General features: G+C 38.8%; 1 protein-coding gene and 1 long non-coding RNA gene across 11 annotated transcripts; one reads left to right on the forward strand and one right to left on the reverse strand.

Moving 5' to 3' along the window:
* Positions 1-72: 72 nt before the first annotated feature.
* LOC113666620 (fibroblast growth factor receptor 2) lies at positions 73-24,855 on the reverse strand. 10 transcript variants are annotated; one of them, XM_089182261.1, is made up of 17 exons: positions 19,652-19,772; positions 12,276-12,337; positions 11,704-11,809; positions 8,567-8,887; positions 7,860-8,138; positions 7,029-7,340; positions 6,369-6,659; positions 5,678-5,895; positions 5,121-5,343; positions 4,602-4,712; positions 4,250-4,440; positions 3,935-4,057; positions 3,323-3,396; positions 2,773-2,813; positions 2,549-2,645; positions 1,835-1,934; positions 73-1,306 (listed from the first exon to the last, which is right to left on the reverse strand). In XM_089182261.1, exons 3-17 carry the CDS (start codon positions 11,756-11,758, stop codon positions 1,190-1,192), a joined length of 2,553 nt encoding a protein of 850 aa, XP_089038387.1. In that variant the 5' UTR covers positions 11,759-11,809; positions 12,276-12,337; positions 19,652-19,772; the 3' UTR covers positions 73-1,189. The 10 variants fall into 10 exon arrangements, with proteins under 10 accessions (XP_089038387.1, XP_089038392.1, XP_089038389.1 ...); XM_089182266.1 differs by having other exon boundaries at positions 73-1,455; XM_089182263.1 differs by lacking the exon at positions 19,652-19,772 and adding an exon at positions 15,665-15,786.
* On the forward strand, positions 19,165-20,201 carry LOC149040600 (uncharacterized). The gene is made up of 2 exons (XR_016179730.1): positions 19,165-19,303; positions 19,700-20,201. It is a non-coding gene; the product is annotated as an uncharacterized LOC149040600 (long non-coding RNA).
* Positions 24,856-25,496: the final 641 nt, after the last annotated feature.

Genomic DNA, 25,496 nt, shown 5'->3' on the forward strand with positions numbered 1-25,496 from the left:
CTATGCTTGGCAATTGGTCAACCGAGCAACAGATAGCCTGGGAACGAGGTTGGGAATTTAAGCGTTGAATAGTTTATCATAAATGATGCAATGACTTTATTGAGCTGAATCTTCATAAAACGTTTTTCTCAACAAAACTGACCAATGAAAACCCTAAATTTCAAATGTCCTCCTAAATTTGCAGTCAGTGGTGATCAAATTTTGAATGAACCTCCATTGCTCGTCGAGTATTCTTACAATTAAATTTGTTTTCCTTGTGAACATTTGTTGCTGTCAAATGAGACAAACTTGATGTCTCGTCGCTAAAACGCGACAATGAACAACGTTACTCTAGTTTATAGATCCCTCATGGATCAAATACGCTCAAGGAAAACATCTCCACAACTGACTTGCAGCATACACTTCCGCTTTTACTACTTTTCGGAGGCGCCGTACTTGTTAATTAACTGCCCCTGATAACTATTTAGCTTCTGTCTTAAATAAACACAACTATTTCTTTGCTTTGTATATCTTCCATATTTACGTATTCCCAAAAGCTTTGTTACAAATATTTGATTTAAAGCAAGTTTAACTTTGACAAAATCAGTGACGGAATCTATGTAATAGTGTGTGATATTAACTTGGGCACGCTATCCGAAACTCAGGAAACGACAAGGTGAATTTTGTTTATACCCCTTACAGAAACTACCTTAAGACTAATGAAGGCTCTCCTGTGATTTAAAATTTTTTTTCGTCAAAGACTTTTTAAATTTGAGTTTATCATCCCGCATATTCATAACCAAAATGAAACCGAAGAAAATGCGAACCAAGCTGGTCTAAAATTTTTAGACTAAGAAAAATTTGAATTACAAGAACATGTCGCAGTGACTTCCACTTGTTGTTTGACAAGCGAATTGTTTTGAAATAATATAAGAGTCAGTTAGGCTGCGTTGTGGCTGTGCCTAATTTCCTAAGTTCCTGATTGTCGACGAGATGAACGTTTAGGACAAAATTATTATCTAAAGTTGTGCATGCGTCGTTGCCTCTCCTAGTGTCGGCAAGCCCCGTAGAATGGCAGAAAGCATTCATCATGCTCGCCTGTAACTTTCAAAAACACGCCTTTCCTCCAATGATCTTTTGTTGTAGTAAAGATTTTCTGAAGTGTTCGTTTACAGGTGAAGAAAATGATACATTTGGTTATTTCCTTCCGTCACAAAGGTGATTCACTCGGGTTCTGTGTACTTCCCGATTTGGATGTCAATGTCCCAGAAGCCTTGTCGAAATTGATGTACAAGTGGTCCTCGTACATGCGCATGTCGATATACTCCTACGACAAGTGAAAAGATGATTGACAGGAATCAATCAATAATTATGTACGTGCAGGTGTCAGTGGACTTGAGGTAGCTACACTGTGAGGGAGGAGCCGTCAAAATTGACGTACAAATTGTCTTCGTATATAGCCATGTTTACGTATTCCTAGGAAATGATAAGGACAAAAGTCGTAAATTGGGTTTAGGCAAAGAAGAAAGAAAATGCAAAATCGATTCGAGAAAAGACAAAAAGACAAAAAAATGAGGCTTCAATGCCACCAAAATTTTGACTGAGCAATTAAACAATGAACAGTATACAGGTATTTACACTGATTTACCAGCGTGGGAACCGACGCAAGATGTTGCCCACTTGTCCAATACGAGTTTAAGGCCCTCCTGGTTTTCTCACAACATCACACGCAGGTTATTACCCTTACGGCGCGATTAAATGATCACAGTTTAGGACAGATTTTTGACTAATAAAGACAGTTTATGATAACATAACATCAACACTGGCAAGAGGAAATTTTATGAATTAAACCTACCTTTTCATCGCTGAACATTTTACTAAGGTGCTGGGACAGCTCTACGAATGTTGGCCGTCGCTGAGGGGCCACTTGCCAGCAATCCATCATAAGGACGTATCTAGAGGGATTATCGACAAATGTAAGGTTTGGGGAGCGAAATTGAAAAAAGAAAAAAAGAAAGGCAGTCTTCACGAAAGTTATCTGATTGTCCCATCAATATTTTCTGTCGCGTACACCCTTTGACATTGAAATTTCTGTTTAAAATATCAATTTCCTGGCTGAAAGATTACGTGGATTAATGCAATTTGGGTTTAGGCATTATTTCCCCGTGTTGTCTGATTGGAGTGCATTTCGATTGACTGTCATAAGAGTAATCACAGCATCCAAGTGGAACTAAGATAAATACTTCATGTAAAAAGAATGAGAAATTAATTGATAAAAACAAGCGAACTGCCTGAAGCACGGGAAACCGTGGGCGGCGGGAAACCGCAAGTGTGCAAGTTGCGAAAGGTCTCCGTTTTTTCAGCTTTTCATGTGATTGGTTGAGAGGGTGATGCGATATTTCTAAACTATTCGCGGAACAGTGATTGGAATTCTCTCTCTTCCAAACTATACAAGTCGGCCGCCCATTGAGGAGCAAACGTTTCAACCTGACGATTTTAGCACAAAAAAATAGAAGGAAATGCGTGTAGCCCCGGTTAAGGACTTTGTCGGGAACAAGGTGGCACTTACAAATCTTCAGAGCAGTGCTTAGGCCTATCCATCCTATATGAATCTTGAAGAAAGTTGATCACTTCCTGTGAGTTCATGCCTGGATACGGTGATGCACCTGTTGAAGGAATAATTCAATACTTCAATTTCTATCAATGGCTAGCTAGAGCTGTTGGATTGAATTTCAGGTGATAAAGTTCCACCTTATGCCGTCAAGATGAAAGTAGAAGCCTGCGAAATCTTACCTAACGTGACGATTTCCCAGAGCACGACGCCAAAGGACCACCTGGGTGAGACAAAAGTAAACAGACGGTTTCGATTTGGAGGGAAGTTGAGAGGACAGTAAATCTTGGCTCAACAACGGTCGCCGAATAATGGCCAACATTTGTCCCAAGACCTAGCTCAAAATTCTCCATCATCGATGTCATGATATACGATAACACAGCGCTTTCGAGGTATGAACAGAGCACGGAAAGGTCCACGTATCATGACAGAGAACAAAACTGTACCTTGCAGTATGCAGGGCGCTTGTCTATGGCCTACCACATCTGACTGTGAAATCCGACGATTTGAGGTTGGCAACCTCAAGATTCAGTCTAAAACAGCTGTGATGATTTTTAAAAATTTTCTTAAGCGAAAAGTCAATCGCTTCTGCCAAGTTTATAGTAGTCGGTCTATTTGGAAATACTTTGGACAGTTAATCAAAAGAAACCTTGATCTGCGACTCTTGAAAATTGCAACAAAGAGGCTGCCTTCAATGACAGTCAAGTTATCACATTCGTAAAATTTACTCACACGTCACTTTTTGTTGTGGATACACCATCTAATAATGACTCTATGGCCATCCATTTAATTGGAAATCGTCCTCCCTATAAAAACAAATAAAAAAATAAGTAAATAACATAGCTTTGACTACTCTAGAGAGTTCGTTTGATGAAAAAACAAAAAAACAAAATCGAAGGAACAACAGCTGGTAGGAAGAAAGCGCCCATATCGCGTTGTGAGTTCTCAGGCAAATACCCTTCTGCTAAAAATGTTCGGAATTTGCATCAATTCTCAATTTAAGTCCACATATAAGACTTCATGTACATTTTTATAACGATTTGTTATCTGATTCAGCGCAGGTTACAGTCCAGCCAGTTCTCAGTTTCCTTAAATACTCATTCATGTCTTTTTTAACCTCCTGCACGGTGAAAGGTTTTACGATACTTTTTTCCAGAGCCCCTGCTAGGACTCGACGTCCTCAAACTCAGACCTCTTGGAAGCTGGCCGTGGCACTCTAGACACTATGCCACAATGTTTCTTACTAAGGCTGATCAAAAGAAACTTTTCCTTATTTATTGACGGATTCATCTGCATGCCAATGAGTTCAAAATTAGATCACAATGCTTACTATATATTACTCACTTGCGTTTTTCTTGTGTAGTGATTTTCTACGTAAATGTCCCTAGCGAAGCCAAAGTCGGCCACTTTACAAACTTTATGTTCGTCAATAAGAACGTTTCTGGCCGCAAGATCTCTGTGAACAACCTACGAAAGCGATCGGTACAGTCAGTAGAATTCTAGGTAGTAACATTTCTGGTCAACTTTACTTTCACCCCCTTCCTCGGACAAATTGAATATATGAATGTGAACATGGCTCACTCTTGATCTTCAAACGCCGAAATCAGCTGCAAGCTATTTCACATTAACTCACGAAACTGATAGGAGAGATGATAATACCTTCATGGCAGCCAGATGTGCCATGCCTCTTGCAGTCTGAATGGCAAAGGACAAAAGATCCCTGGAACCGAGTTTTTCAATGGGAACTTTGTACAAATCTTGGTAATATTTATCTTCTACACCACGGCAGTGACGCAGATAACTCTGAAGATCGCCATAAGCACAGAATTCTACTATAACCATCAAAGGCTCTGTAAGTTCAACAGAAAGCAATATTCAGTATAGGCATCATTCTATGTGCATATGAGTGAAGCTCTTGATGCGAAGAAACAGGGTGTGAAGTAGCTCAAGAGATTTGATAAGGTGGAAGGGAAGCTGATGGAGTTAGCAGGATTTTTTATGTCAAACTAACCTTGTCTTGTGCAACATCCTAGTAAGCCAATAACATTTGGGTGTGGCTCAATGAGCTTGAGGAGTTCCAGCTCCGCAAGCAGATCTCTTCTGGCCGTCTCACTGTCACTTTCTATAGAAAAAATAAATGCAGTAAGTTAGGTGAGTCTGTTGGGTTTACCAAGAGAGAATAAAGTTAAGGAATGAATCTTCAATATTCTAAACTTCGCACTTCTTTTTCTAAACTTGCACGAATGAACTTTTTAGCAGACAAAGAAGGAGGGAGATGTCTCATTAAGGCTGCAAACTTCTCAGATCTTGGCGTAACCCATCGAAATTTAACAGTTTTAAGCAGTCTGTGTTTAGACGTCGACTGCATCATCACTTGAACGATCGAGGACGATCGCTTGCGTTCGTTCAGGCCTTTTCTTTTCTTATCTTCACCTACCGCTGATACTGATTTCTTGCTAACTTTTGACGTAAGGGAAGAGCTCCCTGTGTTAATTATTTGCAGACACATATTTTCCACTCTTCTACTTACCTTTTACAATTTTCACTGCAACGTGCATTTTTCCCACACATCCTTTGATGCCCTGTGCCTGTGCTTTCATAACCACGCCAAATGCACCCGATCCCAGCACCAACTGCAAGTCAACTCTGTTCCGCGGGAATTCCCAGGGGTTGTTTGATAACTGAGTCACTGAAGCTCCTTGCTCCACATTTGGTTGAGGTAGGGGTATATTTGGAATGTTATGGCTTAATAACTAGAGAAAAAGACGTAGAAAAAGCATTTAAGAGTGAACCCTTGGATGCCTACTATTCGGGTTGAACACAGATGGAAGAATAAACAAGAAAACAAGGTGAAGTTGAGTCTCTACTCGTAATATGAAATGGTATGGAGAACTTCCCCTCCCCCCTGGGTAGGATGCTGGTCCATTGCATGTTATCTTCTTCCCTCCCCCCTGGAATTTTGTCAGGCCTCTTCTGTAGTTTATTTATAATCCTGATCGGAGGGAGGCTAAGGATCGAACCAGGACATCTCAACCCAGAGCCTTGCGCTAACTGCCTGTCCATCGGACAGCATAAAGAGGTTCTTACCGCGGTCATTTCGGCTGGTTCCTGTTGGCTCGTAGGCCGGCTGTTCGATGGCGTATCCCCTGGGCTATTATTCTTGTGCATCTTCTTAAAGAAGCAGAAGATTGCAATGATACCAAACATGATGGCCAGGAAACCCCCCCCGACCCCACCCACTAATGCTGTCATATTTTCAGTGAGTGCCGCGAAGCCTTTACTGGTCTGCGCTTCATTATTGGATTCTGGAGGAGAAAACAAAATTAAGATTCTTAATAAATGAATCAAAACAAATTCAAAGTTAACTGAGTTGACAGAAAAGCAAAGTCCATATAACAGACCTCCTTGCAAAGTTAAATTCGAAAATGGAATTTTAAGGGGTGGGTTTTTGTACATTCCCAAGATGGCTCTTCCGTCAATGTTTTCTAGGTTGAATTTTAATTTGGAGTATTTCTTTTGGTGGAAGGAGGAAAACCGGAAAACCTCAACCGACTCGTGACGTGAGCTACTAGAATCGAACCCTGGCCGGTCGAGCCTCCAGTCCACTGTTATAGTGATTAAAATGGCCGCCGTGACGTCATGTGAAAGCGATATATGAATGCGATAGAGGAATGAATGTAATATGTGAATGCTTCACTGACCAGGTTGGTCACAGCAATTTCAAAGCTGACGAAGATTTGAAATCGGACGCTTTTTTTACTAGAAGGCGTCTTCTTACCTTTTTTCTTGGTGTTGGCAAAATAGGTGGAACTAGGAGTACTGGTGCCTAGGCTGTTGGTTGCCAAGATACGGAAGTTGTAGTTTGTGTCTGGGTCGAGGTACATGATGGTATATTTGTTTTTGTTAGGCGGTTTAATCTGGATTTCATTCCAATCTTTCTGTGAACTCTTTCTGTACTGGAGTATCAAGGCCTTCAGTTCCAGGCCACCATCATCGTTAAATGTCCACGTGACCAAAGCTTCTCGATCCGTGGTTTCCACGGAGACTATTGTTGGACTTTCTGGACGAGCTGTACAAAAATGAATGAATGAATAAATAGATGAAGATAAGGGAAACAACAGAGCAGATCAATTGAAAAATATTATCTTTCTTGATCCTCAAAATCACGAGGGTGAATAGTTTCACTCTGATACGTTGTCAAAATAATTTTAGTTTACCCTCCCAAAATTGCGGAGAGGGGCAGGGGGGGGGGGAGGGAGGGAGAAGCCCCTTAAGGAACTGGCGTCCCATAAAAGATGGGGGAGGTAACAATACTCCATGTCATTTCATGGTGATGAAATGAAACCGGAGTGTAAGCTTCAGCTGGATGGGTCTTGTGGTCCACAAGCTGTTTTTACCTTTATCGTTCTGTATTACACGCAATAAAGCGTGGACTTACTTTTTCCCGACAAAGAAATGTTAGCCGAAGATCGGCCTAAAGCATTTACAGCTACGCAGGTGTATATTGTCCAAGACTCTTCTTTGACCGTGGTTATTTCAAGAATGCTCTGACTCGTTGCAGTATCGCTTGTCGTTGTCATGCTGTATCCATTGATTTCCTCGCCCTGGGTAATACTGAAAGTTTTGTTTTTCCTGTCCCTCCAAGTCCATGAGAAAGACGGACCAGGATTTCCGCGCGACACACAAATCAACTTGGCTTTTTCGTCCACATTGGCGTGGAACTTTCGTCTCCCGTATATCCCAGGTGGTTCTGAAAACAAAAACGGAGGAAACAAAAAAAAAAATGAATTTGAAGATCCCACATTTCAAAGAGGAGGAAACGACTGTTTATTTGATATAAATGACAGGATTAAAAAAAAAGAGGATATGAAAGTACAGCGCGTTGCTGTGTGTAAGGAAATGTGTTCCAACCCAAGCTTATAAGAGCCAATAAGGATATTACCAGCATTTTCAAGGCTACGCGAAGTCAAAAGGAAGTAGGAACGTTTTCCTTCAAAGAAAACATATTCCTTCGGGAAGATCAGTCCATTCACATATGAAAATGTTTTTATATGGATACATTATTAACTTTGTGAACGATTTCTGATGATCAACTACTTTCTATTTCAAATGAAAATCCATCTCTTCATTTAGTGCACCATATATGGCGTCCTTGGGCGTTTCAGTACCAGTTTCGTATTTTCAAATTGCATGAAACAAATGAAAAAACGGCAATTCGTAATGTACGGACTGGCAGGTAAATAATTAAGCTTGATATCCCCCATCATACCAAAAACGGTGACGGTAAAGTTCAACTGGTCTCCTCCAAGTTCGTTGACCGCTGAACATAGATATGTTCCACTGTCCTCCGCAGAAGCCTGGTGTATCACCAAAATTCCACTGATTTCCTGTTTGGCCCTGCCGTCTGGCAGCTGTCCATCCATTTTCTGCCACACGACGTCAGCTTTAGGGAATGCATTGACGGAGCAGTCAAGCACGAAGTCTAGCTTTGATGCAGTTTGGGTAAGGTTTTGTATCGTTGGGCTTTGGCTGCTTAACAGTGGACGGGCTGAAAGATACCGTTAACATGTTAAAATAAATCTCCATTGACTGTGAATGTATGAAAATCATATCTGTGAACTGCGGATAAAGACGTGAATATGAAAGCGATCTTCGCAGTAGTAAGCACTACTTGAGCACTAGTGAAAAATAAGGCCTGAAAAAAATTCTGGCCCGTACGGGATTTGAACCCATGACCTCTGCTATACCGATTCAGTGCTCTACCAAATAAACTAACAAGCCAACTGGATTATATGGAACCAACATAATGACCAGCTCCCAGTTGGCTTGAATCTCCATTGTAGTCTGGAATTTCATTGCCTTTGCTTCACTACACTCTGATTGGACGAGTAACTTGTGCCAAACACTCAGCTAATCCGAGGCGAAACTGTCGCGATATCATGTCGAGCAGTTAACTCATTAAATAAAGAAACTAACCTTTCACAAGAAGAGTGATGTTTTGCTGGACGTTTTTGAATGCATGTCCATCTATATACAGCGCTCTGCATGAATAATTTCCGTGATCATAACGATCAACATAGACGAGGCGAATGGATTCCTTGTCTAGTACAGTTATTGGGTATTTCCTTTGAGAGTATATCGTAAAGTGGCCTCCATTTATAATAGAAATAACTTTCTCTGAGCCTTTATACCAAACAGTCTTATACCAAAGTCCAGACTGGCCGTTAGATGTCTTACATGGTAGAGTGATATTTCTTCCTTCTCTTGTTGTAATTTCTGACGTGTCACCGGTTGCATCTGTGTATGAAATATCAAAGAGACCAATGATTATGCATACATAATACAGAAGCGAGGGAAAGGAGTCATTTTTGCAATTAATGCACTTTAGTATATAACGGAACCGTGGATAGCGTTGAAGGCGCGCCGTGATTGGCAACTCAAATCTCCGGATATCCTTACCGTTAACCTCCGAGCGACGTGTGTGGGATTTGCCCCCAGAAAATATTGCAATCGTTGCAAGAACGAATGAGTTTAAGTCATACTTTTGTGCCATATTATCTCACTGTTTTAGTATATACTGAAACAAGTATTCACTTCAGTGTCGGTGGCTCGCCGTAAATATTAACCCTGCCAAGCCACCTCCACTTCATTAAATATATGTTAGCTCTAATGTATGTTATGTAAATAATGTTTACTCGAGGGTTACAATAGATTGTGTAACTTTGATAATTCGGGTGATGTTTGTATTGAAAAAGACTGACACCCCAGCGGAACCATTGCCAGATTCTGTAAGATGATTGTCAACCGAGTATTACACGGTCTAATTAGCAAAATCTAATTGATCAAAGAAAAGTCTCTAGAACTGAGAAAAGCTAATGAAAAAAGGGGGCAATTTTCTAAAGAAAATGTGGTGCCGCGTCGGTGGTAGAGTATAGCAGGTAATTTAGTGTTAACAACTGAGATGAAAACGTAAATTGGCCACCGTAAAGAGTGAAGAAGCTGACGTTTCGAGCGTTAGCCCTTCCTCGATCGCTCTGACGAAGGGCTAACGCTCGAAACGTCAGCCTTTTAACTCTTTACGGTGGCCAATTTACGTTTTCAACTCAGTTGTTAATACTAAATTACCTGAGAAAAAGCTAGTTTCCTAACTGGAAAATTGGGACCAAATAATTTCAAAACCGTTAAGACCCTAGTCCCAGTCCTTTTAAGAAGGACTCATAAGAGATAGTGTCTGCGTGAGGCAAACTCTTAAATCGTTCATAAACATCTGTTTTCAACATTTGCCTTCACATTTCACATATTTTCGTTAACTTGTTCCAGCCATCCGAGTAGTGTGCAGAGCGAAAAGTAACGCCAAAAAAGTTTAAGAAAAAGGAAAAGAGGTGGCTCGTTCCCAATCATTCCTATTCAGTGATTTCCATCCTCGTTAAGTTTCTCTCAAACAGTTACAAACCGTCGTATAACTAAAACCTGTAACAGGCTGCATACTTTTCAAATACCTCATAGCAAATATTTGTCATTATGACTGTCGTTTTATCTCCTTTGTTATGTATTGCATACCAATAAGTTTTAACGTCATTCCTTGAAATTTTTTTACAGGTCGAGCAGAATGAATCTGAATTGACGTTTCGAAGAGGTACGATACAGGTGAAAGCTTCCGGTTAATTCCAAATTATTGATTTCTGTTGTTTATTACTTTAATAACTATCCAAATATGAAGCCTTGGATCGTGGTCACGACCATACATAATGGCTTCCAAACGGTGCTATAACACCTCGCTTGATATGCACCAATTAATAGGAGCAAAATTAGAAAAACGTGTTTTCGAACTTCAAAGATAAGTTCTAAATTACTAATTTTATGACAAATAGAAAAAGTTTTAACATACAATTCTTGCAAAAATACACTCGGAAATGCCGAAATAATGATGCTATCGTTGGTGGAGTAGATAAGCACGCAATATTTTGTTGTTAATTTTCAAAGCTGATCATAAGTGATGACATACTTTTTTTTTTTTTTTCAAAAAACCCATATATCATGCGCAAATATGAAAGTACTGTCGAATGAAAACGGTCGCGTTCCAATTACAATTACCTCTGGTATTTGAGCTTGGAATATCAAAAGGGTTTATATAAGTAAGAAAAAAAACAGAATGAAGAATTGAAAGGAGTCGTACTGCAATATGTTAGCAAAACGTGAAACTCGGATAATCACACCAAGGTATCTATACCACACTTTCTTTTTCGGTGAAAACGACGAAATAAATAAGTTGCAGCTGAGATAGGAGCGAAACTGCATCTTCTCGCAAAGAAACGAAAGAAAAAAAGAGAAATGAGAAGGCCAAGTCAAAGAGAACACATTTACGTTTATGTCTTTAGATTTGTCCAAACGCCTTTCTGCCTCAAAGATTAATTTTACATGAGAAAAGCATCTTAGCTCTCAAGAATGTCTTCCTATCGAGCTCAAAGCTGAGTCCGTAAAGCACGTTTGACAAGTGATAGAATCTTCACTTGCCTCTTGGTGTCCCTCTCTAACCATTGTTTAGTACTTCAGTCAAACTTTCTCTCTCTCGAACGAGATATTTAGGTCGTTCCCTCGAGAACATATTTGGCACCTGACAGTTTTGATTAAACTCTACTTAACAGCGGCCTTAATTAAATGAATATGTCTCTTTCTATAACTGGCGAAATGTTCCTGAGTTTCTGCACAAAGCAGTCTTTTTTTTAATTGTCGCCTCAGTATAAATACGCAGTGGAATTCAGAAAACTAAAAAAACTATCACGTTTGGTTCTACTGAGCCTCTGTTATGCCCTGTGTGAAGAAAAAATGTCATTATCACATGATTTTGGAAGATTTCCTCTAAAGATGTTAGAAATGTGGCTTGATTTGTTGCTGTTGTCAATAGTAGCAAAATAAGTCATGACAGAGAGTTTTGATAATAGTAAATTTCCTTTAAGAGTTTATTATTTCAGCGACTTCCGAAAATGGGAGGTGTTTGATATTCACAGAAGACTAATTCCAATTTCGAATTCTGGCCTTGTGATTTTTCTTAAGTTGCAACCAAAGTCAGCAAAAGTTTAAACATATGAATAACAATAAACAAAAGGACTCACCTTGGAGACGTAAAAGACACATCAGAAAAAAGAGCAGTAAATATGGAACTTCCATCTTGCACTGCTAATAAATCACCTCTCTTCCACGGAATTGTCTTCAAGTCAGCTGGAAAAGATAATCCTGTAGTGTAAACAGGTTCACGTGTTTTCTCAAACAACTATTGAGATAAACTATCTCATCTGTGCGTATGTTCCTCAAATCAAAAACACAGTTTAACCGTTTAATTGATTAAAACTTGCGTCAACAAAACCCTCACACGATCTGTTCATGAGCTACGACTTCTCCATTTGTTGGTCTAATTAGAGCGACGCAATAAATTATCTGTAAACCAGACACATCTGTCTAACCTTTTTCTAAGAGCGTGCATTAGATATGTGGCTCTCGTTTCCAAAACGCAATAAAACATCTTTTCATGCAATTACTTTCATCGGTATTCTCTTGCAATGTTTCCATGACTTGCACTCGACTTACAGACCTCCGAAAAAGCCCAATACTGCGTTATCTTACCCTGGAAATCACTGATAAGAGGTATATCTTGACGCTAAACTGTTTATCATAACATCACACGTACCGCGGTTATTGAGAGAAGTCATGCATTTACAGGCAAGGTTTGCGTCACCAAACCAGGATTACCTACCCCGAAAACAGATATGTCCAAAATTAGATCAAAGAGCTGATCAGCTTGCGTGACTGGTGAATCAACGAATTCAAAATATTTGTTTTTATCGTGGCGATCAATGTCTTTGGTTGAAATTAAAATTAAAGGCGCCGGAGGAAAGTGAAATGTTTGTCTATCACCAGCTCATGTCTCAAATTCTTTCTCATTTCTTGAAACTTCCTGCCTTGAAATCGCAAATACAACATGATCCCTCCAGTAGGTGGGTCGACAGAATATTATCTTACCGCGCCTACATGGCTAGGTAAAGGTTTTATGGGTTACTTAAATTAAAATAACTGCCAAACCGAAAAAAAACTGAAAAAAGATCACTACTGCAAATAAGCGTGATCACTCTTTAAAATATGGCGAAGTGATCGGACAAAAGCAGTAAACTAGCCGATCAGAGCTTGCATTCAGCGGGATACATAGCAAACATGAAAGCAGATGGCAAAAAGAGTTGGGCGGACCTCACAATTACGCATGTATAATGTTCCTTGTGGTATTAATTGCCGAATAAAACACTTATTCAAGCATTAACCTTTTCACTCCTAGGAGAGACCAAAAAGGAAAATTCATCCCACAATAAAAGTATATTTTCAATCAAAAGAAGTGGAGAAAAACGCATAGAAATAAGAATCCAAATCAACAATTTCTGTCTCCCTCCACATTAAAGCTTCACTTTCTTTCTGTTTGAGTTACAAGAATTCTTGATAAAAACCCAAATAATTAGGTGGCTATCATTTGAAGTGTAGCGATGACACACACAACAAAAGCACTTAAAAAGAAAGTATGCCTTTTTAATTGCGATCTTGCATCACATGAAGGCCTATCTTTTCCCTTTTTGTTCGTTTTTTGGCTAAAATAGTTTAAGATTTTTTATTAGAGTCGTTTGTAGCGATGTAGAAAATTACCTTCATTGTGCAGGGAGCCAAAAAGTACTCACTGGATAAGGAAGAAAAAAACAACAAAATGCAAAGAATTTGCCTGGAAGGAACGAAGATTAAGGATGGAGAAGATTGGAATGGATTTCAATCAACAAAGGACAATATTTCTCAAGCAGTACTGTGACGTAAGTACCTAAACATCCATTTTATAAACAAAGTTGTTCATCGTGTTTATATAGATAAATGAACGTTTGATCGTTTGTGTAATGATGAAGGGTCCAGCTATCAAGCCGGACTGATAGCGACGTCTCGACTGCTATACTGGTAGTCTTCGCCTTTACTGCCAGTTCTCGTCTGCTAGTCGTCGCTTGACAAAGTCTAGCAGTCGAAACTTTGCGATCAATACAATTGATAGCCTGACTCTATATCGCCTTAGGACAAACGATAAAACGTTCACTTATCCTTTCCACAGTCAGTGATGTCTCTATTGAACATTAAAATCGCGACAACGATGACAGTTATTAAATGAAGCGATCAGAATTTGCCAAAAACGCAAAGCGTAAAATGTTTTCCTATTCAGAAATCAACTTTCCCGCCCATTCATCCACAGTTATGACAGTTATTTAGAAGGTAAACTTCCGAATCTAATTGTTCCGACCACTGCACTCAGAGAAATATCCGATCAAAGAATTTCAAAACCGCTTTATCTGTATCTTGTATCATTTCTCCTGTTTTATATACAAATTACGTAATTTACAATATTTTATTGAGAACAAAAGTTAACAGCATATATCGGTGAAAAGCAAAAATATATTGATAAGCCGGTTATTTTACAAGGAGCCAAATTGCATCAAAATAATTTTTTTCAGTTTCTTTAGCTAGAACTGAACATCGAGCCGACCACCTGTTTGACGGTGTATCTTGTCGCGTATTATCAAAAGTTAATGGGGGGAAACTAATCTTTTTTCTTTATTGCTAGTATCTCACATTCTACTTTCACCTTTTTCGTTTTCTCCAACACAACTTTATACAAAAGATAATTTTTCATTTTACCTGTTACGATGTCAAATATTCTCCTACAGCGGTACGTGTGTTCATTTAAATGTCGGATTGTACTTCACATCAGGGCCTTAGAAGGGGTTACAGCTGTTTATGTGGTTTCACTTTTGATGATAAAAGTTCAACTAACATTTAGGAAATACGAATGGCGAAAGGAATACTTCAATTCATGTGTCCGAATATCACCTAATAACTGTCATGGTTAATTGACTAATTGTAAATGATTATTTGTAAGAGAAATTGGAAATTATCAACCCCTTGAGGTGTCTTAAATTTCTCAGTAATCATTGCCAAAAAATTATAACATTCGAGGTCATTCAACTCAAGGGTGCCATTTCGCCAGAAAGGGGCACGATTCAATTAAGGGAGCGCGGGATCTGGGTCGGTCGACGATGCCAATCTTCCCCTATTTAAACAGTTTAACATTTGTAAGTTTAAATGACAATAAACAGCACGGTTTTACAGTTAAAAATCAATTAAAACTAAAACGTCCACGAGTTTATTTTTGTTTTCGGAACGTTTAAATCATACGATTAATTAACATTAGAAATTAGATTTTGGTCTCCCTATAGATTTTGCCGCCGCAGATTGATGTATTTTAGAACTTTTAGCTTCTGTAACAAGAATCACCAATTATTTTGCTTGTTAATTCGCCACCGTGATTGTTCGTTGAACAGACCTCGGAAACATTCATCAACAGTAGACTCGAATAAGGGTTGATTTGATCGTTAGGAAACTAACGTGTGTCTCATTCAGTACCGCTTAAGAATCTGTAATTAACACGCTGGGACTGATACGTGGATTTCAAGCGCGCTTTGCCCATGGCAGTTTCTTCAAACGCGTCTAACTGCGCGGCTGATTTGCGCGCACAGGGCTTTACTTTTCGTTCTCAGTTTCTTGATTTATGAGCTAATCTAAACAAACAGGCAACTAAAAATACCGAAAATAAATCAGTGATACTTGAAGCTGATCGAATGTTGTAAAAATTCTTCCTTGAAGAATGAATAGAACATACGGTTTGCTCATTAGAGAGGATGTATACACCAAATCTCGTGACTTCAGGGGTCAAGTTACGCCTATCACTATTACCCTAAATAATTCTAAATCTTAAATTGTGCGATGATACCTCTGGTACTTTGATTTGCATGTAAAGTAAATAAAACCGTTATCGGTGAGAATACGTTATTTCATTTACTGAAAGATCCTAAAAAGAGCAACAGCTGAACACAAAACGGTTCAGTACTTAAGCCAATCACTTCGAGGTTTTGTCGAGGCATTGCAATCAACTTAAGTAAGTTTACACAATATTTACCCAGCTTGTTAATTATTGTCAGTATGTCTTAGAAAATTCCTTCCTACCTGAACTCGTGGCTTTAATAAGTCAACACAGAGAAGATCACCGTTGGGCCTTCTAAGTCGATTTGTTACTTTCCCAATCTCCGTTTTTACCATGCAAGCCTCGCCGTACAACAGACAGCTCTTTACTGTCTGTGTGTAATTGTTGATACGTGATCATGACCCGGTGTGGCTCTCAATACAGGATAAAGGAATCATCGCGACAAATCCGAAAAAACCAGGTTATGACTTTATCTTTTTAAGGTGACAACTAAAACCAAATCCCACTTAAAACTCGAGACTTGTTCCAGAAAAAAATTAACCGCCAACACTTCTTTTCACCGCCCTCCCCCCCGGTCTCAACTCGTTGCTGCACGCAAACGCAATTTATGTAACAACACAGGAATGAAATGTTCAACACTCCGCGATATTCCTAAAGTATCAGTTTTTTTTCTTAATTATGGCTAGCATTGGCCCTATCCCACTAAAACAATGTTTTTTTTTCTGCATATTGGCACAGGAAAGATTTTTGACCCGGAAAGTTTAATATTTCTAAAGCTCTTTTACCGAATTTCTGTGAAGATCAAAGTTTAAAGAATATCGCTTTCTCTTTTTATCGGTTTTTTGTCTCTGAGAAATAAAAATTTTGGATTTGATCTGTACTGTATTTCTATTTCTATCCCTGGCGAGAGCTACTTCCTCTAACTCTTAAGAAACGTTTAATTAGGGAAACTGCTTAAACTACAAGGTTATTTCGTTTTAATTCCGCCCCTGTCAACATAAACAGCTTGTTTTTTTAAAGTAAATACTGGTACCCTAAAGAATGTTAGCTGGCAGCCTTTTGGTTTGCTTTACACTTGCCAATTGTCCGCTCTTCATGTAAGACACTGTGATATATTAAAAAGGCTTACGTGCCAGACCAGGCATATTTAGGACAATACTGACACTTAATTGAAAATTAATGGAGGGCAAAATTGACGGCGCCATAAGGTCTCTATTAATGAGCAGCAAAGATTTCACGCATTAGAAAAAGCGAAAGAAAGGTTCAATTCTTAGCAAAGCAATTTTAAGGGATTCTTCGAAGAAACCCTTATTCCGTTCGCTTCTGAAATTAAGAAATGCTCGAATAAATGAATGAAGAGAAGCTAAAAAAACTTGGTATTACCCTTGAACACCGAGAGTACACGCGAGTTCGAGAACGATTATTTACACGAAACGCGAGAACGTCGATTCGACGAGTATTACTTCTAATCCATTCAATCCTATCATCCACTTCCAAAGAAATTCCGCGACGGGAAAATGAACAAATACTGACAGCGTCATACTAAATCATCTTTAACGAACAATAAACCGATTTCACGAAGCTCTTCATTAACTTGTTTTAGTATGTAAGAGAAAAATGGTACGTATTTCGTGGTGGCATCTGAGCTATGCAATCGTGTTTGCAGAAGTCCTCGTGACTGCTAGTTGCAATAACAGACGGTGCGAATTGGTATTATTCCAATTTCTGCGAATTGTTTTTCTTCGTCTTAAATTCTAACGCGTCTCAGCATCTCTCTCAAGAAGGAAGTCAAAATGAATTTTTTTTCTTGAAAAAATTTTATGCCAATGGTTCGTTTCCCTACCATTCGATCCTTATCGAGTCTAAATTTGCGATAAAAGCGTCTAATAATAACGCGATTTATTGCTGCATTATCCGGCAATTTTCTATCGCGTTTATTTCAGTCTCTTCACTCCAAAAATAAATCCAAATCAAGCTAAAACTGATTGGTATCATGCAGAAAAGGATTTATTCTCCTCGTTACCATTGAGTTAAGCTGAAAAAGGTACCTGAAGATGCATTAGATAACCTATTCTCTGATCCATACTTAGTATTTTAAAAGTTCCGACATTCAGTTAGTAGATTTGTAGCGTTATATAATTATAATACCAGTAAGAGCTAAAAGTCTAGTTAAATAACAACCGAGGTCACTTTGAAAAGTTTTTAGCAAGATTAGATACATTTTTCTTGGATTAGCTGAATCGCCTGTAAGACTCGTTAGTGCTTTATCAGAAGAAAAAAAACATTGACCTTCCGAAGAAACGGAAGAAGGCGAAAAATATTTCAGTAACAGTCGATCAAACGACGAAATGAGAGCTGCTGTGCAACGAAAATCAGCCGCCTGTATTTGCTGTGGTTTTTACGGTTTTCCGACCACCTCTGTGAATAGGCTTCATTCATCAATCTGTGGTGAACATACACTTCTCCTCTCTCATCGATTCCCATCTGTGTTAATTTAGCCGATCTTATGTATCAATGGATAAGTAGTTGCCGTGGCGCGTTCTGTGCGTTGTCACAGCGCATATATGTACGTGATTAGCAATTGCGTTTGGCTACAGTTATATTCCCCACTAACTGTGAGATAACGAAGTATTTTATTTAGCTAACACGGCGAAACGGACGTCATCAAGTTGCCCCATATGGAGAGGAGCAGTTAAAGAATTCAAGTGGGCTTTATCCGTATCCATTTCATTCAATGAAAGTTACTCCAAACGCTAAAAAAAGAGAAGAGTTTTACAAAACGGCCTTTGAAATCAACTGATATATTTCACAAAACCCTTTCAAAAACCGGAAATGTTCGCTTTCCATATCAGTAGGGTTTTTCCTAGAATCGTGCCTTTCGATTATCTGTAATATTTCCAGCACAACATCACCGGATACAAAGCTGAGCTCTTGCTTCTGAAATTTCAACCAAAGCATTTAAGTCATGTTGCCATTTACTGAAACCGTAAAAGCGTTTAAATATAATTTTGACTCAATAATAGATGTCTTGATGACAAAATTCTCGTAGTGACCTCGGACAACAATGTGTTATACAAAAGATATATAAAGGAACGCCTCATATTGTCTGAGTGTCGAATGATAGAGCAGTAAAAGGGGTGTAAAATACCGCCCATACCACAGATCTGACCCGTAAACATACTGAAAGGAAATACGAACATAAATAACAGGATTCTACACCTTTCTTATCGCTGATTATCTCAAAAAATGTCCCTGGTTTGATTTAATTTTTGTCGCTTGAAGTGCTACTCTATCGAAAGCGTAGACACTAATTAAAAAAGTTCAGCTTGAGAAGATCGTGCTGTAAAAATCAGACGCCTGTGCTGCGGAATGCAGTACGGGAAATATCTACCAACACCTAAGATTTCAAATATTATATCATAACCACGAGATCACATGGGAAGATCACATTGAAAGATTTTAAGAACTGTTCGCTCAGTTTCTTTTCACCGTTGTGATTTATTTACGGACAGGAATTTCAGCAATTAACACTGTCACCGTTTTGTTTGTCAACTTAATCTGAACACTTTCTTGCGATATTTCAGAAAAGTAAATGTCACGTTCGACAAAGACATACGACATTTTGTTTGGAGAGAAAGCATGCTTTTATGCAAAGTCTTAAAATAACAATTCCAAACTCAAACGAAACTGTACATACGCACGAGTAAATTAAACTCCACAGAACTGATTCCCCTGCGACCTTTGAGACATTCTAGATCGTCTGAAAGCTGATCTACAGTTGGAGTGCCATTGTTCGCTGCTTTGTTAACTCACAGGAAGTTATTATGGCTACTTAAGGTAAAGAAAGTAAAACAAACTCGAACATGGAACCATACAGGAAGGTATGAATAAATATGAACAAGTCTGAGAAATAATTGCTGCTTGTTTGCTTAAGAATCGCTGCGCGTACTGGATCATATCAGCGATCAAAACAATTATAACCGGTAACTTGCTCGTTTCTGATCACCTAAATTCGTCCACTAAAAACAGCCAACTACGTTCTCTTACATCAACTACTAGTGAAGCGGAATGTGTGTTGCCAACATATCATTTTTTTTTTAAATCTGTTGCTCACGCGAATTCTCTGTACGTGAGGTCCACGAAAGTCAACCAAGTCAACGTGTTTAATTATAACTGAATTACCTCTCACCGACCTGAATGCTGGGTACTAAGCGAATTTCCCTACTTACCTTTATGATCTCATAGCTTGTGCGGTTAATGTTTTTTTTTCCTCGCAGATTTGTGTTCAGTAGAACCACTTTGAGCGCCCCACGGCAGTGAACTTTAAGCCCTCTCTGTTACACGATTGACGTAGAACCGTAAGCTTACTGACAGTTCCCTGTGATACAATTTCGTTAAATGCAAAATTCCTACTGGGCTTCCAGTTCCTTGAAAATCTTCTAAAATGAAACTCTCCCCCAGTCGACACAAAGGAAATGAAAAGATAAATGCTCAAGGCGGACAAATAATCAGCGCCGTCTCTCTCGCTCCTGAGAAAATGATACTCAGATGAAGAGCACCGTTCTTCAACGCGGTCTCAAAAATGCTGTCACTTCTTCTCGATTAAATCTTTGTTCTCTCACTTGCAAGCCATAATTGACATTAATTGGCTGAGTGAATGGCTAGTTCAACAGATCATCAGCTACTTTTAATCACTATTGTTACACGGCCAATCAGCGATCAGTGTTGTTTAGAAAGAAAACTGAGCTGCGTATCCTAAAATAAACGGCCAGATGGAAAAGTAACAGGACTGTGGGAAACTGATCTCAGAGATGCCTTACTCCAGATGTTTCTGTAAAAACTCACCACGCACTGAGGTTTGTTTGCTTAAAAGCAAAAGCTAACAGGAATTTCACGCTAACTACTAAATACTTGTTTACTTTCTCCCAACAGATTTCGAGAAAATAGCTTGAAAACGAACAAATCGCACAAAATTTTCTCACGTTTAATAAAAAGTCACATTAGTCCGTTCTTCGTTTCCGACGACCACAAAATGCATTCAATTGATAACGATCTAAATCATTCCTCATTAAGGACATGTTACCTGCGGCGTTGAGCTTCAAATTCAAGACACGTCTTTAACAATAGAAATGTCCACACAAAGGTAAACCACTATGCACAAAAAAGTAGAAAACTTATAACTTCAAAAAAAATGTTTTTTTTTTTAATTTGTGCAAATTCGTGATGTGAAGATCGCCGTTGTAAAAAGTAACATGACAACCAATTTCCGTAGGGAATGTCACGCCTGATGAAAGCTAAGACTTGAAAGTTACTCTACTGCGCATCCAGGATTGAGACGTGAGGGCCACCAACTCCAAATCCTTGCGGTTTTTGTACATTAAAATTCCAAGATCTGTAACTAACGCACAAAGGCCACGATACATCTGATCACTGTAACAATTACCCCAGAAATCTGTCTAAATATTTTCCTTAAATTAGAGCAAATACAAAAATTTAATAGTGTAAGATTTGCACTAAATATATTGTATATATTATCGTTTTTGTCGTTTGTAACTAACGCACAAAGGCCACGAAACATCTGATCACTTTAACAATTACCCCAGAAATCTGTCTAAATATTTTCCTTAAATTAGAGCAAATACAAACATTTAATAGTGTGAGATTTGCACTAAATATATTGTCCGTCGAGTTAGCGCCTTGTTGAGAGTACAATCGATTTGCGGGGATCCTGCACCTCAACAAGGGATGTCGATTTGTAACACTATCCGATGCTTTGTTCTTGCGTGAGATGAACTTTACCCTTTTCTCTTCAACATCCTCGACTTCCAACCGCAAAGAAATTCAGACAGATTTTGGTAGTAATCCTTGTCTTTATGTCTTTCTTGCTCCAAAACATACTGCGGTGGGTTGTTCGATTAAGAAAAGTAGTATTTTGTCCTATCATAATTCGTATAAAATAACACTTGAATCCCAGAAACACTTAGCCCCAGACTGCTTAATCCCCTTCAGCCTTAGGGATTGTCTTTCAGCCACCAAGATTTCAATGTCATTTAGTTCTTTATGGAAACGTCGGACGCGAATAGAGGCTGAAAACGGCGAAGATGAAGGAGGTGTTGTGGTCAGTCTATGCTTTTTTCAACTGGTACTCAGAGCAATGACCAAAGACTGCAGCTTACCAAATTATTTCATTTAATTTTCCTTATTTTTCCTTTTTTTTAAACTTTAAATCATATCAGATTTTCTTTCTTTTTCTTCGTGCCTTTTTAGCAGACTCTTCCTTGTTGAACATATCAGTTTACAGAAAAATCATTTCTTGGAACTAATGAAATGAAAAAACGTTTTCGTAAAAAGATTCATTCAATCTTTGGTGCGCGAGATGAGAGTTATTAAAGTGCCGAGTTCACAAAAAACAGTTAGTAAGATATCCCATAATTCTTTGGCCGTCCGTCATATTTCTTTTCATATCTATCACATGGAAATAATTTTACTTTGGTAGTTCTGTTGTTCTAAATAGAAGTTTGGTTTAAATTTTCCAAAAGCCGAGCGGTTACAAATCATTCATGCATTAAATGGTCCGATCAAACCCGTAGCTAAATACGTGAGAAATCCTTCTTTCTCAGCTCTAGAGTCTTTGAAAGGAATATTTTTAGGAAAGGGGGTGGACATAAGCATATTTCGGGTTAACAGTTTCCGTTTTGCTTTGTAGGGAAGGGCTATTTGCGTAACGGTATAACAGATCTCCTACTTGCGTTCCTGACTTTGTTATTCTTAGGTAAGAATAATGCGATCTCATGCCCCTACCACACCCAAATCGTCACCGATTTCTATCCTTCCTTTTTAAAGGATTCCTCTACTTAGAACCTTTGCAACCCTTAAGGCATGTAAAAAAAGACTAAGACAACTGGAGCCTTTCTAATGTGATTTTCAAGACAGCGTTTAGAATTACCTAACCTCCAATTTACTCTCTACATTTGATGCGCTATCAAATTTATACCACTTGATAAGTTTGTATAATGTTCCAGCTTCCGTGACCCAATATATCCAGTACGTGTCAGCTTGCTGACTCCAAATAAAACCGCGGTTTTCCTGTGGTAACACGCTTATCTAACGCGTTATTTTTAAATAACAGATCCGTTTTGTCATTCGAACCGCACCACAACAGAAGTCGTTCTGATCTCAGTTAGCACAGAGTTCTAATCTTGTGAGCTTATTCGTTTTAGAAGTTACTAGTACGGCTAATGAGCTGAAAATCCTGCTCGCTTGGCCTAAGAACTTTGTCGGTTATAGATGGCTATCGTAAAGGCGCGTAGCCGGCCGTAAACTGATCATCGAGCAAGCCTTAGATAAGAGACTATAGTTGTAAACTGTTATGCTCCAACTGGCTTTCAACTGTCCTAAACTATCCAAGATGCGGTTAACTCATTAACTAAGTGAAACCATAAAATAATGATATAAACTGCTGTATAGATACGATGTTTGAACATTGCATGAGCTTCCAAACAGTTAAGATCACTATTTCCCATTCCCGACAGAGGTTCAGTAAACACCTGCCAAAAATAATAGAAACCTTTATAAGCTGATCGGCGACTGGGTTTTAGCAGGAGCCGCCAAGTAATGAGCTCTTGGTTTTAGCTATACCCTTCACGGAGTGCCAAACCAAAATCTCGATTCCACCAATTATTCAAATGTATCAGGAAAATGTCCTTCACTTGGCGTTTGCAAACGGATATTAGAATAGTTTTTGGGGTTGAAATATCATGACGATTAGGATCGATGGAGGGAGATTGTCATACAAAATTATTCAGTACTGACTGACCAAACCCATCTGACTCCGGAACGGTTTTGAGTCAACTTGAGCAGATTTCGAAAATTTACCAACAGAGATCATGGTTTAGAATTAACTTATATGCATCAAAAAAGTCACTTTGAATATGAAAATGATATGTTTTCTAATCTGTTGTCACTTCACAATTTTCCGCGATGCATGCCTCGCGAGGATCCTCGTGCGACGTTTAAACAAACTTGCATTTGTTTACACCGTCTGCATGCTGTGAAAATTGCTTTGGACATTTCGAGATTTAGCATTAAGAAAGCATAACATAAATGATTCTCAGATAATTAGAGCAGTTTCCGTGTCTGGTCATGGTTGTTTTCCTTGCGACGAAATAGAAAAACAAAAACAATGACACATAGTCGCCGACTCAGTACAGACGGAGGGCGGCATGAGTTCGAATTACAACTGAGTCATAGAAAGGTGTTTAAGCGTTGTGAAATACGGGGGTGTGTGGGGAGTGGTGGGAAGGGAGAGAGGAGTGGGTCATCACCCGTCGAGACAAACTCGGACTGAATCAACATTTCCGAAGAAGCTTCTGACTTGGTTGCTGGCAAAGAAATTATTTGCAACCAGCATCAGTGTCCGACCTGTCCGACACCGTTTGCAATTGACAATGTAAAAAGAAAAAATGGGAGATTATTTGTTTAAGAAGGCAGTTTTAAAGAAAGAAAGGGGCCTACAATATATTATTTTAACAACTTGCTATCCCAATGAGACGTTTGGTGCAAAGATCGTGCGGCTGAATATTTCGACGAACTAATGTTATGCTGTGCCAGTCTCCGCAAATTGGGGCGGGAGGGCACTGACCTCCCCTTTAAGATCTACGTCCCTTTACATCTTTGAATTAAGTCTTTCTTTCAAATTGAAAAAATGCAAAATTAAAAGGTGAGAGCCACCGTATCGATGGTATATTTGAATTTTATCTTTTGTATCATACAATAAGTAATATAACCGAGTTCTATTGGTGAATAAAAATTGCCATCCTCCTGCTCAGTTAATCTATTAATTGAGTTGGGAAATCGGTAGCAACGAAATCTCACCTCGGAGAGAGAACTCCCATACGGCGCTTTGCATTCCTTTTCTTAGACCTTAGGTTCAGTATATACAAAGTCACTGGCTGAGAATTCTTTGACAGAAATCTTTCTACAGAGAGCAGTCGTGCTAAATGACGAGTGCCCTGATTTTTCAGAAACCTATCGTTCATTTCACTGGTAAACCCATTGAAAATTAAGGTTTGTTTTATAAAAGCGATAGACCGCACTGTCCGTCGGTTCTCCCGCGTAATAACTCACTTAGATGTTGGTTGAACACTCGAAAAGTTTGTAAATCGATCGCCTTCGGTTCGTACACCGATAAAAAGTGCGGTCTATTTATTCTCTAAAGATGATAGATATTGCATGAGACTTTGACAACTCACCAAGGCTAAATTGAGGTAATAGGGCCCGCTTCCTTTCGAGTTCATATGATCGTCAGCATACAAGCTCACTGTTAATTGAATTTACATTCACACGGCAGAAAAGTTTTATCTCAGAGAGAACATATATCCAAAAGAAACCAATTGGAACGATGAAGTCAAGAGGGAATTGTAAACAATAGACCACTATTTGTTTACGTCCGATTTTACAACGAATGAAGCTTCTCGGCTACACAAATTGGATTTTCTCACTGATTGGATTGGCTATTTTCATAAACAGAGCATAGAAAAGCTACTTTGGATCAATCAACTTGACCTAAACACTTTTGCAGAGAATGAGGGCTCGATCTTTAACAAAAAAGGAAGGAGGATATCGATTTAAGGAAACATGGATATGTTTTTTGGCGAAGTCGGCTTGAATTGTTTTTTTTTCAAGCAACGAAAATTTTGGAGGGTTTCAGATACATAACAGGAGAAACCTAATGATAGAGCCTAACATGATATGTATTTCGTGTCAGTTTTTGGCAGCTGCTCTGTGTTTTCACTGAGTTCTTCTACCGCTTTCAGTGAGCCATTCTGTCATCAAAACGATGGACTCAAAAAAGGTAGAAAACGTTCCCGTTTTAGTCATGTAACGATTAAGCGAATACACAAAGAATTAGTTCATAGAACAAGTTAAGCTCATTATTTAAGCCTAAGCCATATCATAACTCGGAGAAATCACCAGAGAGTAGTGCCAACGTCATTTAGAGCCTGCAATCCAGAAGATTTCCTTCAGCGTTTTCACCCTTTTAAGAAATTTGGCTTCGACTTTATTTTTTCTCAG

This window comes from Pocillopora damicornis, chromosome 9 (genome assembly GCF_964200805.1).
Source record: "Pocillopora damicornis chromosome 9, jaPocDami1.2, whole genome shotgun sequence".
Classification (NCBI taxonomy): Eukaryota; Metazoa; Cnidaria; class Anthozoa; order Scleractinia; family Pocilloporidae; genus Pocillopora; species Pocillopora damicornis.